The 12998-nt window shown below is 34.4% G+C and overlaps 1 protein-coding gene across 1 annotated transcript; it reads right to left on the reverse strand.

Annotated features, from left to right (window-relative positions):
* Positions 1 to 1408: 1408 nt before the first annotated feature.
* LOC149801441 (QRFP-like peptide receptor) lies at positions 1409 to 12042 on the reverse strand. The gene is made up of 2 exons (XM_089954312.1): positions 11652 to 12042; positions 1409 to 2097 (listed from the first exon to the last, which is right to left on the reverse strand). The coding sequence occupies exons 1-2, from the start codon at positions 12040 to 12042 to the stop codon at positions 1409 to 1411; spliced, it is 1080 nt and encodes a 359-aa protein (XP_089810438.1).
* Positions 12043 to 12998: the final 956 nt, after the last annotated feature.

A 12998-nucleotide genomic window follows, 5' to 3' on the forward strand; every position in this document is an offset into this window, starting at 1 on the left:
TCTTTATATATATATATATATATATATATATATATATATATATATATATATATATATATATATATATATATATATATATATATATATATATATATATATATATATATATATATATATATATATATGTATGCTATAAATTGATAATGGACAGTGAACAACTGGTTTCGCACTAGTCTGAGCCCCTTCGTATCTGACTGTGAGTTTTGCAAATGCAAAGACATGAGAAACAAGAAAGACAGAAAACGTTGAAATTTCAAAAGTTTGCATAACAATTTCTATTGAAATCAAAGCTTCAAAATATTTTAAATTCAACTAGTTGGATTCCATTTGACCTATCATGATGTGTATCTCCTTATATCGACCTCCAAATGAATGAACGATATCACAGTCTGTTTTTGTTTGTGAAAATTGGTGTAACCTTCAATTATTCCCGTATATTTCCTTATTTTAATAGTGCTCATAGACTAGTAATTGGCAATTTTATTGGCTCAAGGTTGTCTTTTACTTTCTGATTTAGGCCTTTTGGTTTCAATGTTCTAAGGTCGTACTTAATAAGTTTCATTTTTTGTCATGTTTTCATAAATCCATTTGGGGTTGTGAGCAATTGTAATTAGTGTTTTAGCACTGGACGTGTGGCCAGGAGAAGAAAATATTTCTGCAACTGGACGATCGTTTGCCTTTGAACAAGACTCGGTTTTAGCAAAGGTACATAGATACAGGCTAGTGAGAAACAATTATTGCACTATTCGTTGTCAGTCTATTGCATTTATCTTAGCAAATCCGTTGTTACACACTACACTACACACGCGATCAATGGGAATGACCGTTATTCAAAAAACAGTTGTATATAACACACACACACACACACACATATATATATATATATATATATTCGCATATTGCATTGCTGCTTCGAATGAAGGTTTCGAACACCGGCCGAGTCATACCAAAGACTTATAAAAATGGTACTTACACGTGCCCCACTATTCGCTCAGCATTAAGAGGTCAGTGTTAGGACTGGTCGGCCTGGTGTCAGGATAATGCGACTAGTGGGACATTATGTTACATGTATGCGGCAAGATGCAGTAGTTCTAGACATCACTATAAAGTGCCACACTTCAGACATCGTAGTGATATGACTGAAAAAATGTTAAAGCAAACCCAACTTTATCTCTCTCTCTCTCTCTCTCTCACACACACACACAGACACAGACACACTCACACGTGTGCTCTAAATGCAGATATTGTGTGTGTTTTGATAAACGCTAAATCTCTATACCTGTGTCCGAATGTACTGTTATGTTATCAAGAGTACATTGCGAACTGTTTTGGTTAAGACTGTTTGTCATTCAAAGTTTATTCTTCCATGGTTTTAAGTTAAGATGAATATACATTTTCTGATATCGTTTCACATATATTCTGCCATGGAGATTGTTTCTGTGGAAAAGCAATGATTGATTCTAACTGACTTCACTATACCGCAAACACTCTCGCGGAATCTCTTGTTCATTAACCAGTACATTGCAGGATTTATAGCGCTATGTGCATGTCCAAGCCAAAGAACGAAGGGTAATGCACGCGGTAATTCAGGGCCGTTGTCAAGATCTGCTAATGCGGATAGGACGTTGTAAGGGAGCCAGCAGACCAAGAATGCAATGATGAGAAGAATAACCATACGTGCAGCTAGTTTCCTGCTGACTAATCTATGTGCACTGCTATTTGAAATAGTTCTATTCATGTCAATTGTCAAAAGTGCTTTCCCAACGTGACCGTAACAAACCCCAATGGTAAAGGCAGGTATGATGAAAACGGCAAATAACAGAAACACACCATATGCCTGTCGATCTCGATCTTGTGGCCAATTTTCTATGCACAATGTTAAATCAGGCGAGAACGGAATGTCGAGGGTATCAATATCCCGAATATAGATCAGAGGTCCCATGAAACTAGCTGCTACGACCCACATGGTGCAAATCAAGGCAAATGATTTGGCTGACGTGGACGAAAGGCGGAACTTTGCAGCAGGATGCTTGAGAGAAATGTAGAGATCAATACCCATGGCCATCATGGAGAAAATACTAACTGCAACTGCAACACCTGCAAGGATCACAAATAAATGAATTTTCAAAGTGTTAGATATCACAAACGGAAAAAGAGGTAAATTACAAGTTGGAACGTTTGCAGCTTGGTGAATCTCTTGGAATTGTTAAAAGTAGGCAAATATGCATTCTGTCATTCATCTGTTCAAATAAGATTCAACATTGGATTGCTTAATGTGAATGAAGGAATTATGAAATTAAATGGGTGTGCGTTCATAAATCGATATTTTAAACAAAGATGATTGATTAATCTCTAGAGATCAATCCATATCGATTCTATATGAAACTATTAAGCCACCAACCATAGGATTAACAGAGGGAGCATTTGCAAACTTTCTTAAATGCTTTGTTTGCTTTTCATAGCTAAACAATGAGTGGCTAATTATATACATAAAATTAACAGAGATATAAAAGAGATTATGCAGCAATACTAAAAGGCTTAGAAAATAATATTAGATAACTTTAACTGAGCAGAGATTATATTTCGGAAACAGTCGAGCTTTTTATATTAATTTTTACGATCCCCATTCATAAAAGCATCATTAGAAAAATTATGATATAATCTGTGAAAGAACATCTAGACTTAACAATTAAATGTTTGATTGGGTTCAGTATTTAACATACATACATATATATACATATATATACATACAAGCAGCAGAGAGGAAATTAATAGAATTACCTCGGTGTTTTACAAACATAAAATCGTCCATAAATGACAATGAGTGCTTTTGTCTGCGTTAAATACAGAGATATAATTTAAATACGGTATGTTTAGATGACACGTGGAAAATTTAAGATAAAATTAATGCATCAATGAATGGTCTCGTCTGCTTCAATTTCGCGGCAGAAAGACTTCGTTATAGAAGAGACGTATGTATCTCCATGCCAAAGTAATTATTCGATGCATGTCATCGGTACTAAGTTATTGTGTACATTAAAGGTACACATGGCTATGTGATTCATCGCGTATCTTAAACAAGTAGGATCAATTATTTTCCTAATACCTAACAGATAGACATGGGTACTTGCATGAATATCAAACATTGTTTAAGTCTGAAGCAAACTAATGATAACGAGAAAGACTTAAATTAACGAATTATTTTGTATTTATTAACCAGATGGATAATTTTAGGGAAAGAATAAGATTCGAATATGTAAAGATGAAACCAAAGTCTCAAATTTCCTGAGAGATATATTTAACCAGGTTTTGATGCTAGTTATTTGCAAAAATATTGTATTAATCAAACCAATCTATATTGGTTTAACTGTCTTACGACTAAATAAATTGAGTCAGTACAGATCAGACGCTTTCTTTTTTACATATTCAAGACTCAAACAATCATCAATTAGGCCACATTAATTCTTTTTTGGTAGCTATCAACAGTAATTCGAATATTGTTTCCATTATATCATCAGTATTTATCGCAATCATCATTCTATAATTTAAGAACCAATATTTATCGTAAGCTATTGCACAGAAAAGTCCGAAAGATGAAGGTGATATGGTATATATATATATATATATATATATATATATATATATATATATATATATATATATATATATATATATATATATATATATATATATATATATATATATATATATATATATATATATATATATATATATATATATATATATATATATATATATGTTATATTGGTCACTCCAAAAGTTATCCCTTTGCGAGCTTCCTTAATATTCATGTTTTGTGCCGAAATTACACATTTTGTCTGGCAATATACACAAGGGAAGGTTATATTTATATAAAATACATTTGATGTTAGTTCATTAGTTCTGCTTTCTATCATTTCAGAGAATTGTTGTGAGTGTAATGTTGAAAGTAAGATCTTAAGAAAGATCCAAGGATGCAACGGAGATTAAGTGATATTCAAAACTTATTTCCATTCACAAAATATAACATGACCTTTTTGCAAATATTTTGAAAATCACTTGCTCCTGAAGTCAACTTTCTCAATGTATCATCTTTGGATTAAAGTATGTAGGTATTTCTTGATTCTTATGAGTTACGAATTTACTTTACTTTGGCGCCTTTCGTATTTATTATCTACAAAATGGTAAACCATTGTAAGTAAAATATCACCAACAGCCATTATCAATGCAATTAATATGCATTGCTAGTTTATCTGCTTGTCAGAAGGTTAATACACATTAGTTCTGCATAATCTAAATAGTTTTCAGATCCACACATGTTAAGTCACTTCAACATAAAGTTGCGTCCTCTGAATGCTGGACTTTTATTCAATGCATTCATCAAACAAAACACCTGCTGGCGGCATTGATTTTGCTGTCTTTGTGAGTGACACATTTTGTTACTGCTGCCAGGTTATGTTTGCATTTTGACTGAAGAGGTCTTTCTTGTTTCTCAGCTGGTATTCCTTGTCTTTCTCTCAGATAGTAATTAGGTGACTCTTGAACCCTGTACTTATGTCTAATACATTATTTCAACGTCTAATGTGTAACGAAGTATTGCTTGCAATGTGAAAAATCAATATTATAGCACGAATAGCTTACATGACCAATCTTCAAGTATCCAAGGTTGTGCTTTTTGTACTTAGAAAACGTGACGAAAAGTATAGTTTAATTATGTGAATATCAGCTAAATTGTTCGGTATAATATCACCTTTAAAAGTGTCCAACAATTTATTCTTAAATATTAAACTCTAATGACAGTCTTTAATGGCCTTTGTATTTCTTCAACAATTTAACCTTTTTCTAACTGTTCCATATGAGACTTTAACATGATATAATGTTCCCAATTTAATTTGTCCATGTCACTCTCCAAAGATTCTGTCTTTAGTGCATATCTACAGTCTAGTTAATCACTGTACAAACTAATTAGTCTTTATGCAAAGTCTAGCAAATATTCTAGCGTTATTAATCTGAAGACAACGCATGCATTATTCAATGTATTTAATTCTTCTGTAAAAACTAGAGCCAAATGCTATGGAATGATAACTATAATTTTCAATTTTAATATTTTGGATTCTACGAGATCTGTGTCTTTAGCAATTTATATTTGTTCCAAACTGCTCTAATAATTGCATATATGGTTTTGGAACTTTGGTCTGAAATTTATGATGATGTTAGATACATTTGAAAACAAAATGTGTTCTAAAACTTACATGTCTCGAGATACGGAGAAGATTCATTTAATATAGTTTATCACGACCCTTCATTTATTAAGAACCTTGTCAGCCAAGTCATTTTAATATAATCGGTAAATTTCATTATTTTTATCATTTTATACATCAGTTTTAGTAATCTTTAAACAGCGGGTGTCGATTTACTTGATCCACTGCACCGTTCTAAATGAATTTACATAAAAGCTGATCACAGTTTTCACAACACCTTTTCAGGACCAAAACAAGAAAGTAAATGTATGATGTCAAACCTTTATATGACTGTGATTGTTCCATAAGGCGTAATTAATCGTTGTGACCACTGAACCAGAAGGGTTTTAATTACTCTACTTTTGGGGTATTATTTGTGACTAACATACCAATTCATCGTGTCAAATATTTTGAAATACCATTGTTAGACGTAACTATTACGCTGACGTGCAAGACGAGGGTACGTTGTGGTACAAATTACAGTTGTAACCCGATGTCTTTTTGTCAACGATAAATTTTCAGCTATTTCATAAAAAATTAGATGTTGAACAGTATACTTCATTTATTAAATCAGGTTTTCTTACGTGAATAAATTGAACCTTTTCCACTATTACGTGTAACACTGGACAACAAATTTTTACAAAAGTCATGTTACTGAAATAAAATTAGTCAATTCTTATCAATTTTTATGTGCTGAACACGAATATGACAGTCAAATTGCAAAATTGGCTCTAGTTTTTTTGTAATCTGCAAGAAATTAAAGGTCAACTGTCATAGCCTACCTATAAAAAATCAAGTCATTGACTACATCTTAGATTTCTTCGCCTGTCTCTTGTACAGCTGTTCGGGAGCATCTCTGAGGAGTGTCCAGCAGTAGTCAGCCAGCATTGTAGTGGACCATTTTCCCTGGTATCTTTGTTCCATTGTTGCGATATCTTGATGAAAACGTTCGCCGTGTTCATCACTAACAATACCACAGTTGCTAGGAAAGAAATCCAAATGGGAATGAAGGAAGTGAATCTTTAGAGACATATTGCAGCCAAGTTTCTTATACTTCATCAAGATGTCTTCTACTAGTTCCTTATAGTTTTCTGCCCTAACATTTCCGAGGAAGTTTGTAGAAACTAGGCGAAAAGCATTCCATGCTTGTTTCGCGTCACCTTCCAGCAAGTTGTTGAACCGGTCATCTTTGAAAAGCTCTCGAATCTGAGGACCCACAAAAACTCCCTCTTTAATCTTTGCTTCGCTGAGTCGAGGGAATTTTTCATGCAGGTATCGGAATGCTGGCAAAGTCCGGTCAATGGCTTTCACGAAGTTCTTCATCAAACCTAGTTTGATGTGAAGGGGTGGTAGCAAGATTTTCTGAGCCTCAACCAGAGCTGGGTGTTGGATATTCTTCTCTCCAATGGCTACATTCTGCCTGTGAGTCCATTCCTTCCTCATGTAGTGCATTTCCCTTGCTCGGCTATCCCACTCGCATAAGAAACACATGTATTTTGTATATCCTTGCTGCAGTCCCATTAAAAGGGCAACTACCTTCAAATCACCACAGAGGTGCCAGCTGTACTTGTTATACTCAATGGAATTCAGTAGCTGCCTTAAGTTATCGTATGTCTCTTTCATGTGGACAGCATACGCTACTGGAATAGATGGAAGAATGTTTCCATTGTGCAAAAGCACAGCCTTGAGACTCAGTTTCGAAGAGTCCACAAATAGTCTCCATTCTTGTGGGTCATGAGTGATTTTTAAAGCATTCATGAGGCCCTCAATATCGGAACAGAATATCAGATTACTTTCCTTTCTGAAGAAAGGCTCCAATTGCTGGTGGCGCTTTCGATATGCAGTAATTGTGACATCTTCTTCTGGAAGATTCCATTGTTGGAGTCTTGATCCTAGCAATTCTGCCTTGTTCTTTGATAAGTCCAAATCACGAATCAGGTCATTTAGTTCTTCCTGTGTTATTCTGTGTGGGGTTGATGATGCACCACAGTGAAAATCTGGATCACTGCATGCTGATGGACCAGGAGAAGAACAGGTCGACTCACCTTTGTCTTCGTCAGATGAATCAAGAGAATATTCTGCTGGAGGTTCTGGAATAGGAAGTCCCTCACCATGTGGAACTGGTCTCAATGCAGACGGAATGTTTGGGTAGACTATTCTCGACTTCTTTCGCTTCGTTATTCCGCCGGAAAGAGGAGGAACCAAGCAGAAGTAACAGTCATTTAGGTGGTTGCTTGGCTCTCTCCACACCATTGGGACTGCAAACGGCATTGATGACCTTTTGCAATTCAACCACTGTGAAAGCTGTGTTGTACATGTAGCACAGCATATATGCGGAGCCCAAGGCTTGTCTTGGTCACCAACCTTGCATCCGAAGTAAAGATGATATGCCTTCTTCACTTGAGAATTGATACTTTTCTTCTGGTTGGCAAATGTCACTTCCCCACAAATATAGCAAAAATTGTCCGCGGTATTAACACACTTTCAAGGCATTACTGTTCTTTATTGTACGTAAATGGATAAAATAATAAGTTTTATGTAACAGTAGCTTGAACTGTCTCGCACAACGTCTAAAATATTTTAAATGCTGAACCTATCTGATTGGGCTTTATATAGTACACTGCTTACGTCAGCTTCAGCAGCCGCCTGGCATTAGTATAATAGGCCTACACATGTATAGTACACTGCTGACGTCAACTTACTTCAGCAGCCGCATGGCATTAGTATTGCATTGCATCAGAAAATGATGCAATCAACTGTGGATGATGTGAGCATGATGGTATTATGCAATGTTACATCATTATTCCGGATGTTGCTGCAGTCCTACTGGAGAAATTTACACAGTGAAACATAGAAAATGAGGTATATGAATATCTTCAAAACGAGAGCCAATACAAATTTTTCACGGTTATATTCGTGTTCGGCACACCAAAATACTACAGATTAGGGCCTTTTCAAGTCAGTAATGATTTCACTGTTGACCAGTGTAATTGTCGGTTGATTGGTGTCTCCTCTCGGTTCATGTCGTCCATTGTAAGACCAGCTTAGTCTCGTTTCTGTTACACAAGTGTTGCATCCCTCGACTTTATAATATCATTTGTGCCATTGGATCGATCAGTTTGTCTCTCTTGCATTTGGAACACTTGAATTCTGCATGATTGTATCTCTGACCTAGTTGCCTTGGGCAGCAAAAACAAATGCTGTTTGTACTATTTGTCTCATTAGTTTTATTTGTTTTTAAACGAGAAATCAGATGTTATTTGAAAAGTGGATATTAAAATCTACACATCTTTGCTGAGATACAGATGTAATATTTCTTTCCTCATCAAGAAGTGTAACATTCTTCCCGTATCAAATGAGGTTGGTTAATTTGAGGTAATTCATTAAGACTGACGGTTTACTAAACTTGTACACTGTGGAACGTATATCTCATTTAATTCATATTTATTTTAACTTAATTGTTTGTCAGTTTTATATTTTTTATTGTATTATATGCTATTTTAATGTAAGTTTATTCACTAGAGATGATCCTTGTTCAGAAAATTGTTTGACATTGACTGTTAGTTTATAAACACCAGGTGTTGATCTAAATTCTTACCTTGTTTCAGAACTTGTAGCTACTTTCATAAACAAGTTCTATTTATTTTAAAATGATTGGTTGTTTCCAAGGTCATGATGGGACTACATAATTTAAGATGTAAACAATATTTTTTATTTATTGGAGTAAAATGATTGGTTGTCGTCGGGGTCATTTTTGGTGTACGTGACATATACACGATGACGTGACCCAAGCCTTTTCGATTTCGCAATTCCAATTTTTCCATTACGCGCATTGGTTAGTTTTAATAGACATGCTTTGAGAGAGATTTCTCAGTTTTCCTCTTTTCACATTGATGTCAAGTTATTTTGTTGTAGCCAGATTTATAGTTTTAATTTTCTTCAGACCAGTTGGATTTCAAAATGATCAATTCTTTTTTCTCTGGAAATATTTGGATGAGTGCTGACAAAGAAATTTTGGAAAGACATTGTTTTCAAATTTAATTTGGATTCCCAACACCGGATTGCCATTATTTGTATTTCTGCAAGGAAATGTATATAAGCACAGTATTTACTACAGCATACGTCATCGTCATCCAACTTGGAATTTCCATCAGGATTCGAACTTGAAGTTATTAGAACATTTGTTACTAGGACTTTTGCCAAATAATTCGTGGATTATTCTTAGATTAGTTTTGGATTTGATTCTGGAAACGGTAAGTTCTTCTCCATTTTTGATTTTTACAGAATTTTTCCAGAAAAATAAATTATTTGTTAAATTTTGAAAAGCTTGTTGCTTTCACTTTTTTGTGTTACTGTTTATTCGAGCCTACAAACGTAAAAACTGTACAAATGTTTGTTCAAGAAATATGTATAGCTGAGTAAGGATTTGCGTGACAAATTGCTTTACCTACTAAAAAGGAGATTAAAGAGAAAATTAAATTATTTTGCTGGCATTGAGATATGTGTGATTCCCGTTTAGTTTGTTTAAGAATCATGTTTACGAGGTTTATTTTTATATGCTCTTTTTCTTTAACTTTTCAATACAGTGAAAGTCAATTAGATATATTTTTACTGTTATTTTATTATTATCATGTTCTTCTGTAGGTGACATATTAAGCTGTTGGACATTATTTATATAGATGTTGACATGTCACATGTTTCATGTGTATAAGTTTGCCTATTTGACTATGTTGTTTTGGAATCTGACTTTCTCACCACAGACCCACACAACCCAGTTCTTCCATTCATTTTTGATTTCGCCGAATTGTCCATTACTTATTTTGTATGTAATTTCTTTTCAATATTGCTAAATGAACAATCTGTTGAACATTAGCGTCTGGTAGTCCACAATTCCCAATATATTTCATTTTACGCCTGGTTGAATTCCTGCAACAAAACTAAAGCTCTAATTTAGTTTAAATATAGGGCAGCGATGAACATTTATTAAGAACTCGAAAATGAAGGAAAAACTTTTAAAATGTTGTTAAGATTTCAAAAAGAAAGTTGGTTTACAGTTAATGCCATTTAACATTTTTTATGAATTCACAAATACTGGTGAAACTTGATATTATATTTGAGCATAACACAAAATATTTTATCAATTAGTGATAATAAATTGAATATATTACCCACTGGTGTTTGGAAGATAGTTGTCTTGCTTACCATATATTTTCAAGAATATTTCATCTGGTAGTAAGTCGTTACTTTTCAATATATTTAATTAATGCTAAAACGACTGCACGTTTTCATTACTTGTTTCTAAAGAAGGATGATGATTACGCTGGTAGATATCATTATAAAGCTTTCATTCCACAGTATATCATTTATAACAATTTTGTAGAAGACACTTAATTTTGTTCTTTCTAATTTTCTCTTTCCTATTGAAAGACAAGATGTTGAGCAGTAAGGGCTACAATTAGGCTGAAGACTAGACATCAAGTATTCACTGCAGTCTACTTCTCTAGATTATGCGATAAAAAACGCGAATGATCTTGTGTGAGTGATTAGTTAATGATTTATTAATATTAAAGCAGTCGTATGGCAAGATGTTATGGTTACTACATTGATATTCATAAAGTAATAAATCATGAAAACACAGAAAGGAGGAAAATGACCAGTGAACGCAAACAATACGAGAGGCAACGAAAACTCCACCTCAGCTTCAATTGGTTTTAAACTGCAATTTTCTCTGCAGAAAAATAAATTACAATAATTGTGGGAAAGTTAATGAGGAAAGCAACTGAACTAGAAGAACGTTCTATTCGGATAGAATGACGCCGACTAAACCTCAAAACGAAACCAAAATATTACGTGTGCTTTACATATTACGGCTGCACTGTGCCTTAAAAACTATATGAAGTCACACGAAAAGGACTTCACCAGAATACCACTACTACTAGTGAGATCCATATTGCTGTCGCCATCTCTTTCACAAATCCATGTCATTCAATGCAGCATTATATACAACTGTTATCTTCTTCACCAGGAACACTAGGACAAGAATGTTCGCTGCTGCTACCAATACAACTGGTTCCTGTTCTTTTTTTAAACAACAATACCACTACAGCGGACAGTATGGCTAAAGTTTGTTTACACTGATTTTGATGTCAACTGTATCTTATAATGCTGTCACAACTTGCATCAACAATATTATTGGCTGCATTGTAAAAACGTTCCTGTTAATACAACACCTTCATTTTGCTACTACTACTACTACTACTACTTCAGATACTAGTATCATTATCATTACTACTACTAAAAAAATTTTGTCTACTTTTCTCTGCTTAGAACCCCACCAGCCCCAAAGCATGACATCAGCATTGACAGTCTACCGTGCATATATATTGTACAACAGAATATATGAGTACTTACCTTGAATGAAGGCAATGAATTTGCATAAGAACCTTCCATACACCCAGAGTTTGTACACGATAGTTCCAACAGAAGTGGGTATGCAGAGGACAGTAACAGCAAGATCAGCAAGTGCTAAGTTTATCATGAAGTACAGTTTGGACCGTTTGACTTTCTGCGCTGAGAGAATCGCGATGATAAGGATATTCCCGGCTAGACCGAAAAGGAAGATTGGGACATAAAGTGTGAGCAGCAGAACCGTGGTGAATGTTTTCAACGTAAAAAGACTGTTCTTAAACTCGGTCAGAATTTCAGATGCCTCGGAAAAATTTAAAGTTGATTTATACTGCGAAGTAAGATTTCTATTCTCAAAGAAAACCCTGTAGCTGTAGAGCTCTGGCAGTTGATCCATACTGGCTAAAACAAGTTGGAGATTCGTGAGACGCTGCAAGTACAAAGTGTGATTTTATTAACCACCGTCTTACCTTAGATGATATAACTATCGACTTCTGAATATGCTGCTATTTAACAGGATTGCTCTCACAAATACCACTATATAATCCGTTGGCAACAGTTACCTAGCAATACAGGTGGCGAATATAATGCATTATGGAAGCTTGACAATAGAGAGTTGCTAATCAAGGCAATCGGATGCTCAAACGTTGAGGCGACGACGAAGCAACACTCAAGAATTCTCGCCTTGCAATTCTATAAGTGCTTCAAAGCCTGTGTCGTTTTAGTATCCGGTTCCTTCTTTTTTCAGTCTGACACTAGTATCTTAAGATAAGTATTAATGGAGATTTTGCCCGATGTGCCAACAGTAAGAAAAACAGACTTTGGAAATATTTCTAATTTGAAATTGTGGTTATTATTTTCTTTAGGGATAAAGTGATCGCAACAAAATATCATTCGCTGCACGTATATTTAGCACCTTATAACTCCACATACCAATGTCAAGCGTTCATGGAAAGTTCTTACGTTATCATTAAAATTATATACTGATTCAGATTTAAGATCAAGTTCATAAATATCGTTCAATAACGCAGTATCACCTTATGCAATCAGTATTTGGCCTATGGTCCATTTTAATAATAGTAAGGTTAATTTAATATCAGAAACACTAGTTTTGGATCCTATATCAAATCAGGAAGAACGTTCAACCTGATCGCTCACTGAGTCATGGAAAGCATTATGATAACATTATCATCCCAAAAGTTGATACAGGGATTAAATAAATTTCGATATTTAACTCTTCATAACGTTTATCCCTGTTCTCAATTAGTAGTAACCGACTTTTACTTCGACTAATTAAAATTAATTAAGAAATTTCGAAAATTCACAAATTTTGGGGTTTCCTGTACTCAGTAA

This window comes from Sinohyriopsis cumingii, chromosome 4 (genome assembly GCF_028554795.1).
Source record: "Sinohyriopsis cumingii isolate HCF-2022 chromosome 4, ASM2855479v2, whole genome shotgun sequence".
Taxonomy (NCBI): Eukaryota; Metazoa; Mollusca; class Bivalvia; order Unionida; family Unionidae; genus Sinohyriopsis; species Sinohyriopsis cumingii.

Coding starts and splice junctions, on each gene's coding strand:
- LOC149801441 (XM_089954312.1), bottom strand. CDS start 12,042: ATGGATCAACTGCCAGAGCTCTACAGCTACAGGGTTTTCTTTGAGAAT. Junction 2,098..11,651: donor ATTCATTGCCTTCATTCAAG/GTAAGTACTCAT, acceptor TGATCCTTGCAG/GTGTTGCAGTTGCAGTTAGT.